Raw genomic sequence first — 23,104 nt, 5'->3', positions numbered from 1 at the left:
GTCCATCCATCCCTGTCCCTGTCCCCAGTCACACGGACAGACGGACACTGGGATGGGGGCAGGGTCTGAAGGGCCCCATCCTGCTGACGAGCGGCCCGAGGAGGGACCGCGTGGCTGGCTCGGCGTCCACCTGTCCGTGTGTCTGTCTGTGTGTCTGTCCACATCCCCCCACCCCATGGCCCTGGGGGGCTTCAGGCCTCATCCTGAGTTCAGGGTCCCCAGGACCCCTCCAGGTGGCTTTGTGCCCCTGGACCCCCTTGTGTGCCCCCCCAGTGTCGAGGGACGCGCAGCCCCCTCAGCCCCAGCACCCGTGTGGGGTGACAGGGAGGGGACAGACCCCCCAAACGCACACCCAGACCCCGGGACCCCCCCTCAGGAAGCCCCTGCCCATCCCCAGACCCCCGGCGCAGGGGCAGACAAGGCCGGGCTCTCACCCCCTGCCCTGACCCTGGGCAGCACCTTTTTGTCCTTTTTTTAACCCAAAACGGGCTCTCCTCTGCCTCCAGCACCGCTCACCTTCTGCCCGGGGGGGCCGGGGTGAAACTCCCCCCTCTTCACCCCAACAACCCCACCGGCGACTCCTAAACCCCCCCTTTGACCTTTATCATCGCAATTATCCCCATTTTCAATCAATACTGAGAATTACCAACAAAATGCAGATTTCGGTGACCCCTCCCTGCAGCTCAGCTGAGCCGGGGGGGGGGGCTCCGGGGCTGGGGGAGCTCTGGGACCCCCTGCTTCCCCCCACAGCACAGCCAGACCCAAAGCCCCATGTGGGGGGGCCACAAAGCGCCTGCAGCGTCGCGTCCCCCTCTCCCCCAAGCCTCAGCCGTTAGAAAATATTGCCATTTATTCCGTCTCTCCTTCCCGAAATAACGCTTTTTTACACCGTTTCCAAGCAGCTTTTAAATAAAGGCGAGGGGGGTGGGTGGGAGTTCACTCGGGGGGCTGCGGCCCCTCGGCGGGGGCCAGGGGGGCGGCGGGGGGCTCGGGGGGCGCGTCGCGGGTGCGGAAGAGCAGCTCTCCGGCGGGCAGGACCTGCTCGGCTTGCCAGGCGGCGGCGGCCGGGCCGTACTGGTAAAAGTCCGGGTCGGCCTGGAACATGACGAGGGCCTGCGCCGTGTGGATGCGGACGTGCTGCGCCAGGCTGCTGGCGTCCAGGAACTTCTCCCCGCAGGAATCGCAGGCGTAGAGGATCTGGGTGTTGGGGTCTGTCAGGGGGAAAGGGAGGAAGGGGGGAGACTTGGGTTTTGGGGGGGGGTGGCGGTGGACCCCCCCCCCCCGCCTCCCCCCGGTGCCCGCTCACCTGCTTCTTGCACCTGCTTCACCGCTTTGGTGATCTCGGCTTTGAGGGCTTCGGTCTCGTCCGCCGTCACGGCGGCCGCCACGGGGACCACTGCGGGGGGAGAGGAGGGGGAGGGGGTGTGAGAAGGGAGATCCCGGCGGGAGCGGGGCCCGGGACTGCGCCCGTCACGGTGTTTGGGAGGGGGCCGCAGCCGGGCTGTGCCGGGTCCCAGCCCCGGGCCCCAGCAAAGGGCGCTGCACCCCGGGGAGACACCCCCAAGCTCCTCTGGGACGGCTCTGGGACCCCCAGGCTGCACCCCATGGGTAAACCTCGCTTTTGGGACATCATTGGGACCCCCAAGCTGCACCCCGGGGATAAACCTCACTTTTGGGAGGGCTCTTCGGACCCCCAAGCTGCACCCCGGGGATAAACTTTTGCTATTGGGACATCTCTGGGACCCCCAAGCTGCACCCTGGGGATAAACCTCATTTTTGGGAGGGCTCCGGGACCCCCAAAGCTGCACCCCATGGGTAAACCTTGCTTTTGAGACTGCTCTGGGACCCCCAAACTGCACCCTGTCAATCAACCTCCCTTTTGTGACGGCTCTGGGATCCCCAAGTTGCACCCTGTGACTAAACTTCCCTTTTTGGGGCGGCCCCTGGGACCCCCAAGCTGCACCCCATGGGCAAACCTTGCTTTTGGGACTGTTCCGGGACCTCCAAGCTGCACCCTGTGAATAAACTTCCCTCTTGGGATGGGTCCAGGACCCCCAAGCTGCACCCCGTGGATAAAACCTCGCTTTCGGGAGGTCTCCGGGACCCCCAGCTCACCCGTGAGCTGCGTGACGGCGGTGGCAGCCAGCGCCTCGGTGGCCAGCGTCACCATGTCATCCGAAGCCACCGTGACGATGTTGACCTCGTCGCCTTCCTCCGGCTCGAGGATTTTGATGCCGGCCTTGCCCTGGTGCACCGTCTTCACGTGGGAACGCAGGTTGTCCACCCGGTTGAAACCCCGGCCGCACTTGTCGCAGAGGAACGGCTTCTCCCCTGGGGAGGAGATGAGGATGATGAAGATTTGGGGAGGGGGGGTGTGCGGGGGACGGCTTTGGGGGAGCCCGGGCGGCACCCACCGGTGTGGATGATGATGTGTTTGGAGAGGTCGCCCACGTTGACGAAGGCTTTGCTGCAGACGGTGCATTTGTGGGGTCGGATATTGTCATGGTGGCGGATGTGGTTGGCCAGTTGGCTCGACTGCACAAACCTTGGAGGGGATGAAGGGTGGTCACCGCCATCCTTGTCCCCATGGGTGACACGGGGGCACCTCCACTCACCCTCCACAGCCGTGGAGGGTGGGTGGAGGTGCCCCCCTAAAAATTCACGGGGTGGGCGCTCACCTCTTCCCGCAGCGTTCGCAGACGTAGGGTTTCTCCCCCGTGTGCTGGCGCACGTGGGCGATGAGGGAGCTGGCTTGGGTGAAGGCTTTCCCGCAGATCAAGCACTGGCACGGCTTCTCTCCTGGGGGGAGACAAGATTGGGGGGGGGGTCAACAATACGGGGAGGGGGAGCACGAGGCTCCCCCAAAATCCCTCGCGGGGAGAGGGGGAAAGAGCAGCGCGGCGTCCCCACCGGTGTGGATGCGGACGTGCCGCTGCAGCGCGCCGGGGTCAGCGAATTGGCGCTGGCAGTGGACGCAGACGTAGGGTTTCTCGCCGCTGTGGATCCGGAGGTGCCGTTTCAGGTTGCCTGAGAGGGAGACGAGGCTCAGCCGGGAGCGGGGCACGGGGACGTCGGCACCCTCCCTCCGTCCCTCCCAACGCCCCAGTAGATCCGTCCGGAAAACCCATCGCTATTTACGGAGCGGGGAGCGGTCGCGCCGCCAGTCCCTGGAGCCAAGGATCGGGCGGTAACACGGCGGTGGGGACAGCCGGGACAAGCACCCGACTTTTGAGGGGACGGAGAGACTCCATCAACCTCACCTGGACCCCCCCCAGCTCCGCAGCGGTTTGGGGAGATGGAGGAGACGTTTCCAACCCCAAAAGCGGGATCATGGGCTCCTTCCGGGAGCGATCCCATAGGGAACACCAGCCCGGCCCCGCAGACGGAGAGAAATTCATGCACCACCACAGCCAAGAGCTTTAAACCCTCCCATGCCCAGGATGAAATCCTTCCCCCGGCTCCGGCTCCCCCCCTGTTCCCCCCCACGCCAGCCAAACCTCCGCCGCTCGGCCCTCACCACCTACCAACCCCCTGCTACCTGAAGTGGTGAACTGCTTGCCGCACTCCCGACACTTCAGGGGCCCGTCCGCGATGTGAATCTTCAGGTGAGCCTTCAAGTTCCCCACCTGGGGACAGAGGGAGGGATGCAGGGAGCCCCCCTGTCGCCCTCCACAAGGACCCGAACCACCGTGGGTCAGGCTCTTCCCCCCAACCCAGCCCAACTCAACCCACCCAACACTACTCAACCCAACCCAACCCAACTCAACCCACCTGGTTGAATTTCTTGTCGCAGTGGGGACATTTGTGCTCCTTGTCGGTGTCGTGGGTCTCCAGGTGCCGCATTTTGGAGGTGGGGTCGGAGAAGGAGCGCCCGCAGTAGTCGCACTGGTACGGTTTCTCCCCGCTGTGGACCAGCTGGTGCCGCTTCAGGTTGCCGGAGGTGGTGAAGAGCTTGCCGCAGTCGTCGCAGCGGTACTTGGCCTCCCCCGTGTGCCGTTTCTTGTGGAGGTTCAGCAGGCTGATGAGGCGGTAGCTCTTCCCGCACTCCTCGCAGCCGTAGGGCTTCAGCGGGCTGTGGAGGAGATGGGGCCGTCACGCTGGGGGCGAAGAACCAGCGTGCCAAGCTCCACCACCCCAGCTACGCCCGTCGGGATCCCACGGGACATCTCGAAGCGATGCGAAAGGGAAGGAGAGGGGAAAACGATAAACCTCCTCCAGGCCCACCTCACCGCACCGACGGATTTCACAAGGATTCCACCTTTGGCAGAGAAAGCCATGTTTTTTAAGCACTGCCAGCATCTTTCGGCAGCCGGTGCCGTCCAAACACGCTGCCAGGAGCTTCCAACCCTGCGGCGCCGGCCGCTCCGCACTGGTGCAAGCGGCACCGGCTGCTTGTACCAACCTCGCGTTCAAACCCTCGTGCCCTCAGCATCATCGCAAGCTTTCCTCCGCCCACCCAGCTTGGCCCGGTGGCACCTCTCGGTCACCAGTGCTGCCGTACCTGTGCGTCTTCTCGTGGGCTTTGCAGGCCGCCGGGTCGGAGAAGGCTTTGTTACACTCCCTGCAGGAGAAGGGCTTCTCGCCGGTGTGGATACGGATGTGCCGCTTGAAGTTACCGGTGTGGGTGAACTCCTTCCCGCAGTCCTAGGGAACGTGGAGAGACAGGCGGTGACACCCGGTGTCCCCGAGGGACCCGAGACCCGGCGCGGGGCCGCGGCCGGCCTCACCTCGCACTTGTGCGTGACGGAGCCGTAGGCCTTCGACTCGGTCCGGTCGCTGTAGGTACCCGAACGCAGCAGCCGGGTTTCGCCCGAGTTCTCCTGCCCGGAGTCGGTGCTCCCCGATTCATTATCTTCGGCGTTTTCTCCATTTTCTAACCGGGGCTGCTCTTCCTCAGGGATTTTAGCCTCCTCTTCATCCTCCGCCATCATCTCCCCCTCTTCCTCCTTCCCTTCCAGCTCCACCTCTGCGGGCAGGTAGAGAAGAGGGACGCTGAGGCATGGGGAGCGGGAGCAGCAACACAAACCCCACCTGTATTCCCTAACTCTAAGCCTGGGTTTAAGGCGACGGGGGTTCGACCTGCCCTGCTGCACTCGGGGAAACCCTGGTACTCTGTTGTACCGCGCCGGTGCCGAGACCTCTGCCTGGAGCCAGTCGGGATTTGCAGGTTACCAGCCCTAAAATCCAAAAGCCTGCGCAGACAGAGGAGCGTTTCCCAACCTCTCCTGGCTCAGTCCAACATAAAACTGCTCCTGTGGGCTCTGCAGCTTGCAGGGGACAGCGTTTGCCCAGCAAAACTCACGCTAACAAAACTCACTGCGTGGAAAACCAGGGTTCAACCCTCGCTGAGCTTCGCTCCAGCCCCGCTGAAGGGAACGGGCAGACGGTAACATCCCTGCCACCGCCGTCGCAAACAAACTCACCTCCCGTTCCGGCACCCGGAGAGACGCTGTCCTTCGCCGCGGGGCTGCCGCCGCCGCCCACGCTCTCCGCCGGCTGCGGGTGGCTGGGGAGTTCGGTGTTGGGGCCCTCTTGGACGGCAACTTCTGCCCCTGCAAGCAACGCAGTGGCTCGGGCAGGCTGGAGGAGACGTCAGGCTCCGCGCAGCAGAGCCTGGCAGCGGGACAGGGTGCGCTGGGGGAGCGACGGGGGGATTTTGGGTGTCACCCGCTGCTGGCTCACCTTCCCGGCCAGCCAGCTCCTCCGCTCGCGCCTCGGGCTGCGCTGCTGCGGCCACGGGCGTCTCTTCCTTCCCCTCTGGGTCGGGAGGAACCGGTTTTATTTTGTCAAGGTCACTCGGTGCTGCTGCCGCTGGCGTCCTGTCCTCGACGGTCACCTTGTCGGCCCCTGCAAGGGACGAGGCAAAGCGCTCCAGCTTTTGCTGCCCGCGCAGGGGCACCCCGACGGCTGCTAGGAGGGTTCCCAAATCCCACAAAGATCCGAGGAAGTGTCAGTTCTTCAACTGCCGGTGCCACACGAAGGGACCAAACGCCATCCAGACGTCCCTGCACTCCAGGGCGTGTACCCAGGCCGTGGTGGCCAGAAAGCAACTTCCAGTCTCCCCGGATGAGGGCAAGCGAGGAGGCTACGTACCGATGGCGGCGGGGGGCTGCTGGCTCTTGGCGGGGCTTTCTGCCGGCACCGCGAGGGACTTGAGAGCGTTGCAAGCGCTAACAATCTCCTGCATTTGGAGGAAACCCGCCACGGCCAGCACGTCTTCCACGTTGTCAGGGTTGAGGCTTAGCTTAGCCGTGTACATGAACTCCAAAACCTGGCCCAGGCCTGCAAGGGAGGCGATGCAACCAGAAATTAGCTCTCACCTCTCAGCCACACAATTTTGCAAAGCCCAAAGCGCATAAAATAACAGGCTGAAGAGTCTCCCTCGAACCCCGGGCACCAAACCGCCTCGTTTAAGCGTCTCGGAGAGACGTTGGATAACCCTCTGCCTACCTGCCGCGTTGCTGATGTTGAGGTGCACCACGTCCTTCTGGTCGACGAAAAGCATCCTGAAATACTCGCTGCAGGCTGCCAGCACAGCTTTGTGGGCCTTGAAGTCGATGCCGTCCACCACGAAGGTGCAGTCGCACAGCAAACCCAGCTGCCGCTGCTGGTTCAGCTGCTCCAGGACTTGCTTGCTGTGCTGGGGAAAATCCATGGCTGCGGGAGGACAGACAAACCCCAGGAGGGCGGTGAAACGGGTGCCAAAACCCCCAACACCACGTCAGAAAGGGCCACGAAGCAAGATCACAGAGCCATGGATCAACCCCAACCCGACTGCCCTGTTAATTAAAAAAAAAATATGGCCCAAAAAGCCTAATTCAGCTCCTCGCCACAGCCGCCTGCCTCCAAACACAACCAACCGAATACAGAATCACAGAATCCCAGCATGGTGGGGGTTGGCAGAGCCCTCTGTGGGTCACCCAGCCCAACCCCCTGCCCAAGCAGGGTCACCCAGAGCAGGCTGCACAGCACCGCGGCCAGGCGGGGCTGCAATATCTCCAGAGAAGGAGACTCCACAGCCTCCCTGGGCAGCCTGGGCCAGGGCTCCGTCACCCTCAGAGGGAAGAAGTTCTTCCTCATCTTCAGATGGAACTTCCTCTGCTTCAGTTTGTGCCCGTTGCCCCTTGTCCTGTCGCTGGGCACCACTGGAAAGAGTCTGGCCCCGTCCTCCTGACACCCACCCTGCAGATATTTAGAGGCATTTCTAAGGTCCCCTCACAGCCTTCTGTTCTCCAGGCTGAACAAGCCCAGCTCCCTCAGCCTCTCCTCGCAGGAGAGATGCTCCAGTCCCCTCCTCATCCTCATAGCCCTGCACTGGACTCTCTCCAGCCGCCTGCCTCCCCCACCAAACACAACCCCAAACCCTCTCCCATAACAATGCAGGGCTGGAGAGGGATCCATACACTTTTCTGCCATCCTAACAGCATTTAAGATCCGTTTATTGCTCTTCAACCGGCCCAAGCCGCAAGCAGAAGCCCTGTTGCCTCCACCAACACAAGTGCCATCGTGCCTTCGGAGAGCAGGTGGTGCCACTGCTACCGCTGAGGGCACAGCGTGGAAAGCGTTCATCAAAATTGTCAAGCTCATTTTAGACGCTCACGTCGTGATATTGAGGGATTTTTAGGGTTTTTTACTGCCTGTTTGGAAGGAGTTCTCCCTGCTCGAAGCACGACTTCGGCTGAGCATTGCTGCAAACGCCTGGAAACACTGCGAAAGCCCGTTTTCCGATGAGGTCCTCGTCGGCAAAGGCTGAGGGGCACCACGAGCCTGAGCTGCTGCCACACATCGGGTTTTCTCCTGGGCTGCACCTGCAGGGCGCAGGGTAGAGAACGAAAGGTTTTCACTCTGCTTCGTCTTCGGAAAATGATTCCTCTGTGGGCCGAAGGGATCGTTTCGCTGCTCGCTGGGCAAGTGATGAGCAAGGAAAAAGCAAACGCGGACTCCTCCACAGCTCCACGTTCAACCTGCCAGGCCAGGAAGCCCCTAAAGCTCTGACTGCTGGAAGAAGCAAGGTTACGACCAGGGAAAGTCTTGGTTTTGATGCTTGGCGGCTCTCCGACGGTTTCCAGCCCGTAGCAGTTGCTTTTCCACATTGCCAGTTCTTAAAACCAGCACGGGGAGCCTCAGGTCGGGGAAAGGCAACAGGTTTGGATCCAGCACACCAGGTCGCTCCCAGGCAGCCGCAAGCACGTCCCTTCCCCCGGATCCCTTCGAGCGCGCAGAAGCGCGCAGCGGGCGAGCACGGCGGGCAGAGGGAGCCTCCTCCTGTCTGCTGCCGGTGCTAGCAAGGCGCTCAGTGGAAGATCTCCGGCCCAAGGATCCAGCTGGCTTCCAAAATCATTCCCGGCAGGGATGAGCAGCCCAGACACCTCCGACAGCAGCGGGTCACGCACGGAGAGAGAAAGTTCCACTCCCAACAGACGCCATTTGTCTTTGAGGTTAACTCACTGCCACAACTTTCCCCGAGCTCTCCAAAACACGGAGTACTTTTTAGCCAAACACCCACAGCCTGTCCAAAAATACATCCCTCGAGAGCCAGAAACATCAGTTTTTGTATCAAAACCTGCCTAAACCCCTCACATGTATGACCCTGTAAGGTTAGCAAAGGAAGCTCTGGAAAAAAAAAAAAGAGGAGGATTTTCCCAGCAGGACAAACAGTGCTGCCTTCCATGCCGGATAGCTCTGCGCAGCGGAAGCCGAGAAATCACAACGGTTTGATGCACAGACAGGCTATTTCTGGCAATTTGTAGGAGGCACTTTGCATCTGAATGGTGATTTTATCGCTCCCCGATTGGCCTCGCTTCAGCTTCGTACCCGAGCTTTGCGAAGGAAGCAAAATCCCATGAAATTTAACTCCTGCTGAAAATCTTCACCCTTCCCGCAGTTCCCTCCGTAACACAACATTCCGCCTTCGTCAGAGCAGGCGAGCGCAGCGGGGCAGGGGCTGGGACGAGCTGCGGATGGGCCTCGCGCTCAAACCCAGCGCCCAACAGCCGAGATCACCTTCGCGCACTTAAATCCACGACTCCAAGCCTTAAAAATCCCAAATATCTGAATCAAAAAAAACTCCACGGTGCACCCAAAACACCAGCCTGGCTCCTCGTCACCACTCAGGCAGGGCCAGTGTGCAGCTCCAGTGGTGAGAGCCATCTCCATCCCTGACCAAACGGGATGTGCTGCAAAGGGGATGGATCTGGGGAGGGAAAATGCCAAATCAGGCATTGTTGGTCCACTCGACCGCTCAATAAATTAGCCCCTGTTAGCACAAACGCTGTCGGGGCCTGAGGACGTGTGCCAGAGCTCCTCGCCTGAAAACCAAAGATAAGCCAGGACTGGTGCCTGAACTCACCCCTGTGCTGCGAGGAGCGGAGATACCCGGAGGACCGAGGCTGCGGGCGAGACGGTTGCGGCTCTCCTCCAGAGTTTTCCCCCTTCCCGGCGCTCAAGTCAGTCTCCGTGCAGCCATCCTGGGAGAAACGGGACGAAAAGCTCTGGTTTAAAGCCCAAACCTCGCGTGTCGAAGGCACCGAGGTCCCACGTCACCAACCCAAGACCAGCACCTCCCTGATTTCACCTTGTCAGAGGCACGCGAGCGCCGTTTCCCCCCCCGACCTCTCCCCGATGTGGCTGCCGAGTCTCTCATTATCCAATTAATCAGGGAAAAACTTCGTTATGAGAACACCCACGCCTGCCGTACGTGCTTACAGAGATTAAATACAGCAGCTACGGTCCCGGGAAGCTTCCCACATGAGCTCCGTTCAGCTCTCTCGCTTATTAATGACATTAACCTCCCCCTGTACCTGCCACCTGAGCGTCTACCTATTAAAAAGCCTCAAAGCCTTGATAATTTAGGCAAAAAACACGGCTTAAATGTTGCTTTTCAGTGCTGTCACCACCCAGCCTTCCGTTCTTACGTTGGGAAGATAAAAAGGAGCAGGGGTTTCACTTTCTGCCTACCGTCATCTCCCTTCTCGTGTGTCAGCTTGGGGAACAGAGCAGCCCTAATCCTTCCAGTCTCTGCGAAGAGGAGTCTGTCCTCATTTCCAGTAACTGATTCTGCAATATTTTCAGTTAAAAAAAAAATAAAGTTAAGAGCTGATCTGACCGGAGCGTTCAAGGTACAGATGTGCTAATAACGCAAATCACAAAACAGAGAAGGGCTCTGGAGTTTGTGGTTGGCAGCGAAACTGGCAGGCGAGCTCCCATCCAGCTGTAAGGGGAGGAAAAATCATCACAAGCGATGACAGGCAGGAAAAAACCCGCGGTGAATAGGAACTAAAAGGAGAAAGACACGAGGAGAGAGGCGAGCAGAGACCCTCTGGACCACCCCCCAGCAAACAGATGCCCCGCAGACCCCTCAGTTATTTAGTTTTCAGGCTCGCGGACACGCCTGTGCAGCTCCGAACACGGCTGTGCCGGCAGGGCTGCCCGCAGGTAACTGGAGCCCTGGGCGGCAGCCGGCAGGGAGCCAGCGAGGCCGCCGGGACATCGCCAGGCCACGGGATCCGCCGTGAAAACCGCCCATTCACAGAATCCCAGAATGTTTGGGGTTGGCAGGGCCCTCTGTGGGTCACCCAGCCCAACCCCCTGCCCAAGCAGGGTCACCCAGAGCAGGCTGCACAGCACCGCGGCCAGGCGGGGCTGGAATATCTCCAGAGAAGGAGACTCCACAGCCTCCCTGGGCAGCCTGGGCCAGGGCTCCGTCACCCTCAGAGGGAAGAAGTTCTTCCTCATCTTCAGATGGAACTTCCTCGGCTTCAGTTTGTGCCCGTTGCCCCTTGTCCTGTCGCTGGGCACCACTGGAAAGAGTCTGGCCCCGTCCTCCTGACACCCACCCTGCAGATATTTAGAGGCATTTCGAAGGTCCCCTCTCAGCCTTCTCTTCTCCAGGCTGAACAAGCCCAGCTCCCTCAGCCTCTCCTCGCAGGAGAGATGCTCCAGTCCCCTCATCATCCTCATAGCCCTGCGCTGGACTCTCTCCAGTAGCTCCTCATGTGTTTTGAACTGGGGAGCCCAGCACTGGACAGAGTACTCCAGATGGGGCCTCCCCAGGGCAGAGTAGAGGGGGAGGAGAACCTCCCTCACCCTGCTGGCCACACTCCGGATGACAAACTATGAAACCTTCGTGTTCTCATAAAAAGCCCTCTGTCTATGTGACGCCGCCCGACCTCTGAAATACCCACAGAGGAGAAACGTGGCGAAGGAAACGTGGCTGGCCCATGAAACGTGTCACCCACAGAGGGCACGTACAGCCGGTGCGGGCTGTCACCGCACCAAAAACGATGCCAGAAGATGAGAAAAACCCCTTTTTCCCTTCAGCGTGGCGTTTTTGAAGCCTTCCCCGCTCTCCTACCGCCGAGGTCCCAGGCAGACGGCTCGCTGGCTGCCAGGGCTGCGTGTCCCGTGGGGACGGCAGCTGCCCCACAAGTCGGGGGGGACGGGGCTCTGCTCCCAGCACCCACGGCTGCGTGAGGCGGGTGGGAGCCCCCCACGGACCCCAGCCAGGCCCCGCTCCCCTGAGAAGACCGACCCGGGCCTCGGCGCGGGGCCTGAGGGGGGGTCACACAGGGCGGGGGGGGGGGGGGGAGGAAAAGCACTGCCACAGCTTCCCCCCCAGGTGCTGAGGGGATGGGGGGCGACCCCCGCGCAGCTTCTCCTCAGAAAACCGGGGGTCACAGCCGGGGTGCCCCCCCAGAACGCCTCCTTCTGAGGAGGGGCCCCGCAGGCAGCGAGTTGGGCCGCAGCCCCCTTCCCCTTCCCCTCAAGTCCCGCCGGGGCCCGCCTGCGGCCCTCCCGCCCGCTCCCAGCCCCCCCCGGGGCTCCCCCCGGCCCCCCCCGCCGCTCCCTGCCATGCCGGGCCCGGCCGGGCCCTCGCCCCGCCGCCCGCCGCGCTCACCGTGACACGGACCGGACAAAGGGCGCCGCCATCTTGGCGCCGGGCGGAAGCGGCGTCGCCCTCCTCCGCTCCGCCGGCGGCGCCTCGGCGCATGCGTGGGGGGGGGGGGGGGGGGGAAGTGAGGCAGGTCACGTGGCTCCTCCCTCGCCCCGTCGCCATGACAGCGCGGGGATGGCGGGCGGGGGAGCTGCGAGGGGTGGGTTGGTCCCGGCGCTGGCGCTGCGGCTCCGTGAGGGGCAGAGGGCCCCGATCCCCCGCACCGTGCACACAGGGCCCCGATCCCCCGCACCGTACGCCCCTGAGGGCTCTGCTTTCCCACCAAGGCTGCCCGCACCCCCAGGCCTGCCAGCAGGCAGAGGCGTCAGGCAGCCGCCATGATGGCGGCCGGGTGTCTCACAGGGAACGGTGCGGGCCCGGGGGTCCAAACACCTGTGGGTGGTGCCTGAGGTGGGGTCCTCTGCACGGGCAAACCCCTTCGGGCGGGTGTGCAGGGCCCGGTGGCTTGTGGAGCCCGGCGTGGCTTTGAAGGCCGCCGTGTCCTGGTGCGTGTTGCAAGGCCCCGGTGAGTTCGGGCGGGCTGGAGAGCGGGCGGCCCCAAAATCTTCATATTCCCATTCCCAGTTTTTCCCCCCTCAGGCCGGATTTCCCGGCCCAAAGTGAGCCCAGCTGCTGCGGGGTTTGCGCGGCTCTGAGCTCTCCCTTCGCCCGCTCCCTGGCTCCGAAGTCTGCCCCCGCGCAGAACTTTGGGGAGAAAAAGGGGGGTTTTTAATTCCTCCCTTCGCCACCCCCCACCCTGTCGCCACTAGATGGCAAGCTGTGACCGCGGCGGGGGGCTCCCGGGGTGACCCCGGGGCACCCAGGGGTGCCATTGCAGGGCAGAGCCCCTCGCAGAGGATCCACAGCCACTCCCCACCTCCAATTTCCTACGCCATGCTCCGATACCCACTAAAAGCTTTTTTTTTAATTTTAATAGCTTTCAGATGTTTTTCCTCGCAGTAGGGAGCCCCCCCCCGGAGCGACAAACCACCCGAGGAGACGACGGAAGAGCCGCGGCGTGTGTCTGCGTGTGCGTGTCCCCAACGCTGCGGGTGCGTTCGTGCAAGTCACGAGTCGTCAGGGGACAAGCCGGGGACGAGCTGACCTCCGAGCAGGAGCGGGAACATGAGCTGGGCGGCGTGCGGTAGCTATAAACAGCCGCTCGCCCCGAAAAGAGGCCTCGCTGCTGTTTGTACACACAGGGAGATGGAGACGAGACCTCGGATTCTGGGGAGCGTTTGGGCCCCCGAAAGAAGCCACTGAGTTTGGCAGCCAGGCTGGGACCAACGTCGCGGCTCGTGCCGCTGCTCAGGGCTTCCCCGTGGGCGATGGGTGCGGGTGGGCGAGAGGAGGAGGAGGAGGAGGGTTTGGTGACCTTCCAGGTGGGCCAGCGGCCGAACAGCTGAGGGAATGGCTCAGAAATAGAGCGGCGGGAAGAAATGAGTCACCTCGGGCTGGAAATAAACGGGGCCGCGGGCACCGGAGGGGACCCGGGGCGGCTCCTGGTCCGTGGTTTTGTTGGGAAGGAGGAATCATTTGTGGTACCTCTTATCAAGACACCCCTTGGGGCTGAACCCGCAGCACTTTTTTGGGGGAAAAGCGTCAAGGAAACATCAAAAAACGGAGGAGGCAGCAGTCGGGCGTTCTCAATAATTTATCACGAGCTGTATATACAGAGACAAGCTCCGGCAGAGGGTCGAGGAAGGGAACCTTGCTCCTCGCTCCCGGCGTGGCTCTTGGAAAGCCAGATCTTCCCCAGCAACACTAAAAAACTGCCGGAGCTGGGCTTCCCCTCCGGAATTTCCCTGGTGGGCGACGGGATGCGTCTCTCCATGCCGGCCCCTCGGTATGGGTCTGACCCCATGGGGAAGCGTTCCCATCTCCTACCCCACATCCCTCCTCCTTCCCAAATCACCCAAACGATTAACGAGGGGGGGGGGAAGGGATACACCCCCCCTCCAACCCCCTCAGCCCCCGACCCCTCAGATCTTGATCTCAGTCCGGAAGGTTTGCTGGACGTGGTCGGCGTGCTTGGCGGGCTGTCGCTGAGCCCGGATGGTCAGCGTGCCGTTGTCCCCCAGCGACGACGACACCGACGTGGGGTCCACGTCTTCGGGCAGCTGGCATTTGTGGGTGAAGGTGTTCATGACGGTGCCGTCCGTGGCCAGCTGGGGAAAATAAAAAAAAAAGAGGGGTGAAAAAGGGCGATTTTGGGGTGCGAGCGGGATGGGGGGGGGGGCTTGTTGCTCCCTGCCCTGGGGTGAGGCTGGCGGCCGCGCCCTGTGTATGGTGTTAATATTTATCTCCCCGTGGGGACGGGCGGGATGCAGGTGGCAGCTGGCAGGGGGGGGGACGACACAAAGGTGCTTTTGTCGCTTCCCGTCCCCCTGGGAAAGGGGTGATTAAAGCTACGAGTTTGTTGGGTCTCATGGTCTTCGCTCCTGCGTAATACGGGGCAAAAAGACAGGGAAATGGTGAATTAAACTGCACCGGAGTTATGGCCGGGGCCGTTAGGAAGTGGCGTGGGAGCTGGGGTTCCCCCAGTTGAGGATTTTGGGGTCCCCCATGCTTTGGGGGTGGGGGGGAAGGGAGGGAGTGCCCACCTTCTCGGCGTGCACCTCGATCTGGTTGTTGGAAGTGGTGACGATGATGTCCTCGGGGGCGAAGTCGCTGACGTCCACCGCGAACTGATAGGTGTTGCCCAAGGTCTTCACCGCGCCGGTGTTGCCGGGCCGAGCTGCCGGAGAGGGAGGGGGTCACGGCCGCGGTTCAGTGGGGGTCCCCCCTAAACACCTCTCCCACGGCTCCAACTCTTCCCCAAACCCTCTGGGACGGGGATGTGCCGGCACAGGGGGAGCGGAGGCATCGCTGACCCCCCCCTTATCCAATCCTCCAACTTTAAAAGCAGGGTGACCCCCCCCAGAACTCACCTGGGAACCCCAAGGTCTCTCCACGGGGCCGAACGAAGCTCCCAAAAAGCTCCATGGTGCCGGCGGGCGACGCCGACCGGTGAAAGCTGCGCTCCGATCGGAAAGCAGCCGCGGATTTCACGTTCATCCACCGCTTCCCCCCCCAAACCTCTGACCCCCAGCTCCCGCCGGGGAGGAAGAGCGAAGCCCCCTTCCTCGTCCTCCGCCCGGCGAAGGCGAAGCGGGACTGGTTATTTCGGGGGGGACACGGCCCGACGAGCTTTTTAAAGCTTCGTTAAGGCTCCCGGCCGCCTGCCAGACCTCTCATAAAACGGGCTAAATTTAGGTCTTGCGCCGGAGACGGTGGAAATTTTTCCTCTCTCTGTCCACACCGCCCCCTCCTCCACCGTGGAACGCGATGCCGGCATTCCTGTCTATTATTAAGGAATAATAATAATAATTAATTAAAATACTTATGAAATACTCCCTGTCCTGGGTTGTGTTTGAGGATTGGGAGCTTGGAGGTTACGGGGAGGGGGGGGGGGAAACCCGGCTTGCTCCGGCCCCGAGCGGGTCTGTCAGCTTCGTCAAGGTCGTTTTTAATGAGCTCGTTTGCAAACTCAGTCCAGCAGCAGAGGCCGAGGTGAGAGGGCTGGTGAGGGGGTGCCAAAAAAAAAGGGGGAGTCCTGTCCCCCCGAACGTCCCCGGGATGGAGCACCCCGTCCCCAGGGGGCTGCCTGAGGAGAAAGATGAGGAGAGGGTGCTGGTGTCGGAGCAGAGCTGGAGACCCTGCCCCAAAGCCCGGAGAAGGCTCCGAGGTGAGACCCCCACCCAAACTGGGGGGGACCTGGGGTGTGGGGGGGGTTTCAGGGGGGTTGTCACCCCGTTTCGCCCCCCGACAGGGTGCCTGGAGTGGGTGAAGCGGCAGCTTTTCCGCGTCGGGGAGGACTGGTATTTCCTCTTCATCCTGGGGGTCCTCATGGCCACCGTCAGCTTCATGGTGGACCTCGTCGTCTCCAGGCTCTACGAGGGTAACCGAGGGGCTCCCATGGGGGGGGCTTTGCCCGGCATTTGGGGGTTCACCAAGCATGGCGGGGGTGTCTTTTTGAGGGAGGGGCTCACCTGCCCTCCCGGTGCTTCTCCAGCCCACCGGTGGCTTTACCGAGAGGTGGGTGACATCTTGGTGCTCAAGTACCTCTCGTGGACCATGTACCCCACGGCGCTGGCTGCCTTCTCCACCGGCTTCTCCCAGAGCATCACCCCGCACTCGGGAGGTGAGCCAGCTGCACCCCAACCTCCCAGGCTCCCCAAAACGGCAGCGGGGAGACCCCTAAAATTTGGAAACCCCCCCCTCCTCCAGGCTCCGGCGTCCCGGAGCTGAAGGTCATCCTGACCGGCGTGGTGCTGGAGGACTACCTGGCCATCCAAAACTTCGGAGCCAAGGTGGTGGGCTTGACCTGCACCCTGGCGTGCGGCAGCACCGTTTTCCTCGGCAAAGTGGTGAGGGATCCCCCCCAACCCCGACGCGGTTCCCAGCGGTTTCGGTCAGTGCTGGGGTGGTGGCAGTGGGGACGCTCAGTGCCACCCCTCCCCCCCCCCACTCCCCCCCCCCCTCCCCCAAACCTCGGCACCCAGGGTGCCTTCGTCCACCTCTCCTCCATGGCCGCGGCGTATCTGGGGAAGATGCGGACCTCAGTCACGAGGGAGTACGAGGTGGGGATGCTGCCCCCCAACCCCAAATTAAGGGGGGTGGGGGGCATTTCCCCCCTGCCCCCGAAAAATTATGGGGGGATTTTATTTTACCCCCCCAAAAAATGAGGGTTCTGGTGAACCCCCTCCCCGCAGAACAAGTTCAAGCAGAACGAGATGCTGGTGGCAGCGCAAGCCGTCGGGGTGGCCACAGTTTTCGGGGCACCCATCAGTGGTGAGGACCCCCCAGCACTCCCCATCCCACCCTGGCGACCCCCAAACCCCCCCCCTCCTACACCCCCTCACCTCTTTTATCCAGGGGTGCTGTTCAGCATCGAGGTGATGTCCTCCCACTTCGCCGTGCGGGATTACTGGCGGGGCTTCTTCGCCGCCACCTGCGCCGCCGTCATGTTTCGCCTCCTCGCCGTCTTCAACAGCGAGCAAGGCAAGGCAGGGTGGGCTGCCCGCGGCCCCCTTCCCCTTCCCACCACGGGGCAGCGGGTCCCGTAGCGTTTTTGGGGTGCCCTCCCCCAAAACCACGCGCTCATTCCTCCACGCCCACCCACCCAGAAAGCATCGCCGCGATTTATAAGAGCGACCTCAGGATTGATTTCCCCTTCGACCTCCTGGAGACCTTCTTTTTTGCGGTTTTGGGGTAAGGAGGGCTCTGTCTGTACCCCTGCCCGTACCCTGCTCATACCCTGCCTGTACCCTGCCCATACATTGCCCATACCCTCCCTGTACCCTGCCCATACCTCTCTTATACCCTGCCCGTACCCTGCCCATACATTGCCCATATACTGCCCATACCCTCCCTGTACCCTGCCCATACCTCTCTTATACCCTCCCTGTACCCTGCCCATACCTCTCTTATACCCTGCCTGTACCCTGCCCATACATTGCCCATATACTGCCCATACCCTCCCTGTACCCTGCCCGTACCCTGCCCAAATGCTGCCCATACACTGCCTGTACCCCTGCCTGTACCCTGCCCGTACCCTCCTCATACTCTGCCCGTACACTGCCCATACCCTGCCCGTACCTTGCTCGTACCCTGCCCATACCCTCCCTGTACCCTGCCCATACATTGCCCATACCCTGCTTATACCTTGCTCGTACCCTGCCCATACCCTTCCCGTACATTGCCCATATACTGCCCATACCCTGCCTGTACCTCTCTTATACCCTGCCTGTACCCTGCCTGTACCCTGCCCATACCCTGCCCATACCCTGCCCATACCCTGCCCGTACCCTGCCCGTACCCTGCCCGTACGCTGCCCTCTCCTCGGCAGGGCTGTCTGCGGGCTCCTGGGCTGTGCCTACCTCTTCTGCCAGCGCTGGCTGCTGGCGGCCGTCAGGGAGAACCAGCTCACGGCCAAGCTGCTGGCCACCGAGTCCGTACCGGCTGTCTGTCTGTCTGTCTGTCTGCGCGGCCGTGCGGTGCAGCCTGCCTGTCCCCCCCGTGCACCCTGCGCGTCCGTGCTGTGCAGCCTACACGTCTACCCTGCGCGTCCGTCTGTCCCCACCATGCTCCCTGGGCATCCGTGTATCCACCCCATGCACCCTGAGCGTCCGTGTGTCTGCCCCATGTGCCTTGGGTGTCCGTGTGTCCACCCCATGCACCCTGCCCATCCACGCATCCACTCCACGTACCTTGCGTGTCCGTCCCATGCGCCCTGAGCGTCCGTGTGTCCCCTCCCATGCACTCTGGGCGTCTGTGTGTCCGCCCCATGCACCCTGTGCATCCACCCTGCCCATCCACGCATCCACTCCACGTACCTTGCGTGTCTGTGTGTCCGTCCCATGCAGCCTGCCTGTCCCCCCAAGCACCCTGCCTGTCCGTGTGTCCCCACCATGCGCCCTGCGTGTCCGTTTGTCCACCCCATGCGCCCTGCCCATCCACCCTGTACACCCTGCATGTCCGTGTGTCTTCCCCATGCGCCCTGGGCGTCCACCCCATGCACCCTGGGTGTCCGTTGTCCACCCCATGCACCCTGCCCATCCACCCCGTGCACCCTGCGTGTCCGTTTGTCTTCCCCATGCGCCCTGGGCGTCCACCCCATGCACCCTGGGTGTCCGTGTGTCCACCCCATGCACCCTGCCCATCCACCCCGTGCACCCTGGGGATCCATGGGTCCACCCCAAGTGCCCTGTCCGTCCGTCCATCCGTCCCCGCGCCCCCAGCCCTGCCTCTCCCCCCTCCAGCAAGCCCGTCTACACGGTGCTGGTGGTGCTGCTCCTCGCCTCCATCACCTTCCCGCCCGGGCTGGGGCAGCTGATGGCTTCCAGGGTGAGTGGGGGGGGGGGGTGCACGGGGCTCCCCAGGGCACCCCAGCTCACCCCAGCGGGCGCTCAGGATGTCCGTCTGTCCATCCTTCCAGCTCACCATGAAGGAGTATCTCACCACCCTCTTCGACAACCGCACTTGGGGCGCGCTGGCCCCCAACACCTCCTCGCCGGCCGACCCCCCCGGCGGGGACCCTGGGGGGCTCTGGCTGGAGTGGTGCCACCCCTCCGCCACCATCTTCGGCACCTTGGCCTTCTTCCTGCTGATGAAGGTAGCCTGGTGCCCCCCAAGTCACCCTCCTCCCCCAGTCCCCATGGGGGTGACCCCCCCCACCCTCAACTGGGCTCTGGGCCCCCCCCAGTTCTGGATGCTGATCCTGGCCACCACCCTGCCCCTGCCTGCCGGCTACTTCATGCCCATCTTCATCTACGGTGAGTCGGGGCGTCTGCTGGCCTGGACCAGCCCGGGGGGGGGTCTCCAGCCCGGGGGAGGGGTGTCTCCAGCCCGGGGGGGGGGTCTCCAGCCCGGGGGGGGGACACACCCAGAGGTTGTATCCAGCCTTGGGGTGGGGGGTTACATCCAGTCTGGGGGGGGTTACAGGGGTTACATCCAGCTCCAGGGGGGCTGCAGAGGGGTGGTCGCCTATTTTCGGGGGGGGGGAAGGCTGCAGGGGTCTCCCCACCTTCCCCCCCCCCCTAAAAATTGTTTTAGGAGCTGCAATCGGGCGCTTGCTGGGGGAGACGGTGGCCTGGCTCTTCCCCCGGGGTCTCCGTTCGGAGGGGGACCTGCGCCCCGTCATCCCCGGCGGCTACGCCCTGGCCGGTGAGTTGGCGGGGAGCCCACGGGTGGGGGACACCCACCACCCACACCCTGACCCTCACCCCCCCACCCTCCTTGCTTCTCCCCGAGAGGCGCTGCCGCCTTCTCGGGCTCGGTGACCCACGCCATCTCCACGGCGCTGCTGGTGTGCGAGGCCACCGGTCACCTGAGCCACGTCCTCCCCGTCGTGCTGGCCGTGCTGGTGGCCAACGCCATCACCCAGAAGCATCAACCCTCCTTCTACGACGGCACCATCATCGTCAAGAAGCTGCCCTACCTCCCCCCCATCCGCAGCCGGCACATGGCGTAAGTGGTCCTCTCCTCCCCCCAGTCCATATTTTGGGGAGATTTGCTGCAAAATAATGGAAATTTGGGGGGTTTTATGACTCACCAGCTCCTACCAAGTGGTGGTGGAGGAGTTCATGGAGCACCGGGTGGTGGCCTTGGCCAAGGGCGATGGCTTCGAGGAGGTGCTGGTGGCCTTGGACGCCTCCGCTGACGCCGAGTACCCCGTGGTGGAGGGCACAGGTGGGATGTGGGGCTTGGGGAGGGGTCACCAAACCGGGGGGGGGATGTCACCAGCTTGTCCCTGTCCTCCAGGGTCACCCACGCTGGTGGGCACCGTCCGCAGAGCCCAGCTGGTCACCTTCCTCCAGAGCCACAAGCACCCCCAGGCACCCCCAGGGGAGAAGGTAAATGGGGGAGCGAGCACCCCGCCGCACCCAAAAAAGCTGGTTTTCCACCCAAAAATTAACACATCACCTTCCCCCAGCTGGCCGCCGCGGGGACGCTTGGGGACAACTGTGCCATTGAGCCCGTCATGCTACAGTTCTCGCCGTGGACCTCCCTGCACCAGGTTTGGGGTGGGGGGGGACACGTCCCGATGGGGTTGGGAGCCACCAACCCCCCCCCAACTCTGCATCCCAGGAGGGGAAGCGGCAGGGTGGCTTTGTCCCCACACGTCCCCGTCGTCACCTCCCCAAGGCCCATCACCTCTTCGAGCTGCTGAAGCTGCAGCGCATCTTCGTCACCCGTTTTGGGGAGCTGGTGGGAGCCGTCAGCCGGGTGGAGGTGAGGGGGGGGACAAGGAGGGGGGGACAAGGGGGGGGGACAAGCCCCTCTCCCACCTCCTCTGTCCCCTTGCAGCTGCGGAGAGCGATCGAGGAGCTCGCCAACCCCAAGTGATGACTTTTGGGAACCCCCAAGGGAGCCCTCCCCGGGGGTGTCACCCGTGGAAACAGGGGGGGTCCTGACCCTGCAGGCAATGCGGGGTTCCCCCCACCCCCACGTCGGGGGAACCCAGGTGTCCGGGCTGGGTGGGGGCTGGTGTTCCGCCAGTGTGCTCCTGCATTAAACACATCAATCCATCAATGCTCCCTTCTTCTTCTTCTTCTTCTTCTTCCTCTTCCTCCTCCTCCTCCTCCTCCCTCTCCCCCTCCTCCCCCCCCTTCTTCCTCCTCCTCCTCTTCCTCCTCCTCCTCCTCTCCTTTCTCCTTCCTCCTCCTCCTCTCCTTCCTCTTCCTCCAGCCCCATGGGGTGCATTTAGGGGGTGTCACCCCCCCCATACCCCACAGCAACCCTCAAAACCCCCCAAATCACCCCAAACTGGCACCCAGCCCCAGGACATGCACCAAAGTGCCCTGGTCTCTGTGACCCACCCCCCCCATATATCCCCCCCGACAATTATCGGTGCATAATTATCCTTAATTAGTGCAATTAGTAAGGGTGGCGGGTGTTTTGCAACCCCAAGATCCTGGGGCAAATGGGGGGGCTGAGCCCCCCCCCCAGCTCTTTGGTGCTCCCTCCCCCAAACTGGGGCGCAGCGTTTTGGGAGGGAGTGGAGGGTGCGGCGGGCACTCACGAAGACGTAATTAAGCCCGCCGGGGTAATTAAGCACGGCGGGGCAGGTTGGGTGAGGCGGGCATGCCTGGGCCCGGCCGGAGGAGAGGTGAAGCGGGGTCAGCGCCAGGGAGACACCCCAAAAGCGGGGCGGGCGATGGGAGAGGCACTGGGCTGGGTGCTGGCGTGGGGGTGAGGGTGCTGGGAGCAGGGATGGGCTGCAGCACCCGTGTGCCCCGTGGAGGGTGCTCGGTGGGGTGAGGAGACTGTGGGGAGGGCGACCATGGCACCCATGAAGGGTGCTCAGTTGCTCAGTGGGGCACGGGGACCACAGCACCCATAACACTCATGGTGGGTGCTCAGTCGGGTGAGGACACCGTGGGGAGGGGGACCACAGCATCCATGGAGGGTGCACGATGGGGTGAGGGTGGTTGTATGGTGATTGGACCCCAGCACCCATGGAGGGTGCGCTTGGGATGAGGAGACCATGGGGAGGGGGACCACAGAACCCATGGAGGGTGCACAATGGGGTGAGGGTGCTCACAGGCTGATGCGACCACAGCACCTATGGAGGGTGCATGATGGGGTGAAGGTTCTTGTGGGGTGAAGGGACCCCAGCACCCATGGAGAGTGCTCTTGGGATGAGGAGACCATGGGGAGGGGGACCACAGCACCCATGGAGGGTGCACGATGGGGTGAGGGTGCTCACAGGGTGATGGGACCACAGCACCCATGGAGGTTGCCATTGGACCACAGGGACTACAGCACCTGTATCACCCATGGAGGGTTCTCAGTGGGGTGATGGGACCATGGGTAGGGGGACCACAGCACCCACATTGCCCATGGAGGGTGCTCAATGGGGTGACGAGACCGTAGGGCGATGGGACCACAGCACCCACGTCACTTGGCGAGGGTGCTCTTGGGGCATGGGGACCGTAGCACCCATGGGTGATGCCCCCATCCCTGGCCGTCACCCCACGCCTGCTCCCGTGGGGGACTGGGCCAGGACTTTCACCAAAACCGAGCCAGGCGCCGGGGTGCAGCAGTGGCAGAGGCACCCCAAAGCCCTCTCTGGCCCCGTGCCTCAGTTTCCCCATTGCCCTTCTCCGGCCCCGCCGTAGGCAGAGATAAGGCGCTGCCGGGAGCCGCTGTGCACCCAAATCCGGTGTGTGTGTCCCCCCCCGGCTCCTCCCCGGGTGCTGCCGGACTTCGAGCTGGGACTGAGGGCGGTGGCAGGGCTGAGACCGGCAAACTCGTGACACACGTGGGGCAGCCATAGGCCCCAACGCCCCGAAATAGGGACAAACCCACCCAAACGGTGGCTTTCACAGCAAGATGCTGGTCCTGCGTAAACCAACCCTCCCTTTATGGGGGGGAGGGTTAGCTAAAAAAAACCAACCCCCTTTCCTGGCTTTTTTCCCACCCGGTGATTTGCAGGCACCGGGCAGCCGGCCCTGCTGCCGCTGCGGCTCGGGTTTGGCGCTGGGGGAGCAGCGGGTGATAAAAATGCCAAATTCCGTGTGGGTTTTGTGGAAGAAAAGAGGCCCCGGGTGGGAAATGCTCCTCGAGTGGCGTGCAACCCCTTACAACCCCTTTAAAAACTTTTAAAATCCCTTAAAATCCCCTTTA

General features: G+C 62.8%; 3 protein-coding genes across 4 annotated transcripts; 1 reads left to right on the top strand and 2 right to left on the bottom strand.

Moving 5' to 3' along the window:
• Positions 1 to 849: 849 nt before the first annotated feature.
• On the bottom strand, positions 850 to 11,983 carry ZBTB17 (zinc finger and BTB domain containing 17). Of its 2 annotated transcripts, none has more exons than XM_075437520.1 (17): positions 11,897 to 11,983; positions 9,958 to 10,056; positions 9,350 to 9,467; positions 6,451 to 6,657; positions 6,094 to 6,282; positions 5,683 to 5,847; positions 5,424 to 5,552; positions 4,728 to 4,966; positions 4,502 to 4,644; positions 3,772 to 4,072; positions 3,539 to 3,626; positions 2,911 to 3,027; positions 2,679 to 2,799; positions 2,415 to 2,545; positions 2,116 to 2,331; positions 1,307 to 1,396; positions 850 to 1,211 (listed from the first exon to the last, which is right to left on the bottom strand). In XM_075437520.1, exons 2-17 carry the CDS (start codon positions 9,961 to 9,963, stop codon positions 937 to 939), a joined length of 2,535 nt encoding a protein of 844 aa, XP_075293635.1. In that variant the 5' UTR covers positions 9,964 to 10,056; positions 11,897 to 11,983; the 3' UTR covers positions 850 to 936. The 2 variants fall into 2 exon arrangements, with proteins under 2 accessions (XP_075293635.1, XP_075293637.1); XM_075437522.1 differs by having other exon boundaries at positions 11,909 to 11,971.
• A 1,585-nt stretch (positions 11,984 to 13,568) lies between these two features.
• HSPB7 (heat shock protein family B (small) member 7) lies at positions 13,569 to 15,095 on the bottom strand. Its single transcript, XM_075437317.1, has 3 exons — positions 14,863 to 15,095; positions 14,536 to 14,669; positions 13,569 to 14,100 (listed from the first exon to the last, which is right to left on the bottom strand). The coding sequence occupies exons 1-3, from the start codon at positions 14,987 to 14,989 to the stop codon at positions 13,915 to 13,917; spliced, it is 447 nt and encodes a 148-aa protein (XP_075293432.1). The 5' UTR covers positions 14,990 to 15,095; the 3' UTR covers positions 13,569 to 13,914.
• A 455-nt stretch (positions 15,096 to 15,550) lies between these two features.
• LOC104335992 (chloride channel protein ClC-Kb-like) lies at positions 15,551 to 20,821 on the top strand. The gene is made up of 19 exons (XM_075437389.1): positions 15,551 to 15,659; positions 15,744 to 15,872; positions 15,987 to 16,115; positions 16,202 to 16,341; positions 16,477 to 16,554; positions 16,687 to 16,765; positions 16,850 to 16,975; positions 17,101 to 17,185; positions 17,823 to 17,924; positions 18,736 to 18,820; positions 18,912 to 19,088; positions 19,179 to 19,248; positions 19,529 to 19,639; positions 19,729 to 19,942; positions 20,031 to 20,164; positions 20,237 to 20,328; positions 20,409 to 20,492; positions 20,621 to 20,707; positions 20,783 to 20,821. Exons 1-19 carry the CDS (start codon positions 15,551 to 15,553, stop codon positions 20,819 to 20,821), a joined length of 2,070 nt encoding a protein of 689 aa, XP_075293504.1.
• Positions 20,822 to 23,104: the final 2,283 nt, after the last annotated feature.

The sequence above is a fragment of the Opisthocomus hoazin genome, chromosome 16 (genome assembly GCF_030867145.1).
Source record: "Opisthocomus hoazin isolate bOpiHoa1 chromosome 16, bOpiHoa1.hap1, whole genome shotgun sequence".
Taxonomy (NCBI): domain Eukaryota; kingdom Metazoa; phylum Chordata; class Aves; order Opisthocomiformes; family Opisthocomidae; genus Opisthocomus; species Opisthocomus hoazin.
This window is presented reverse-complemented; position numbering and strand designations above follow the sequence as displayed.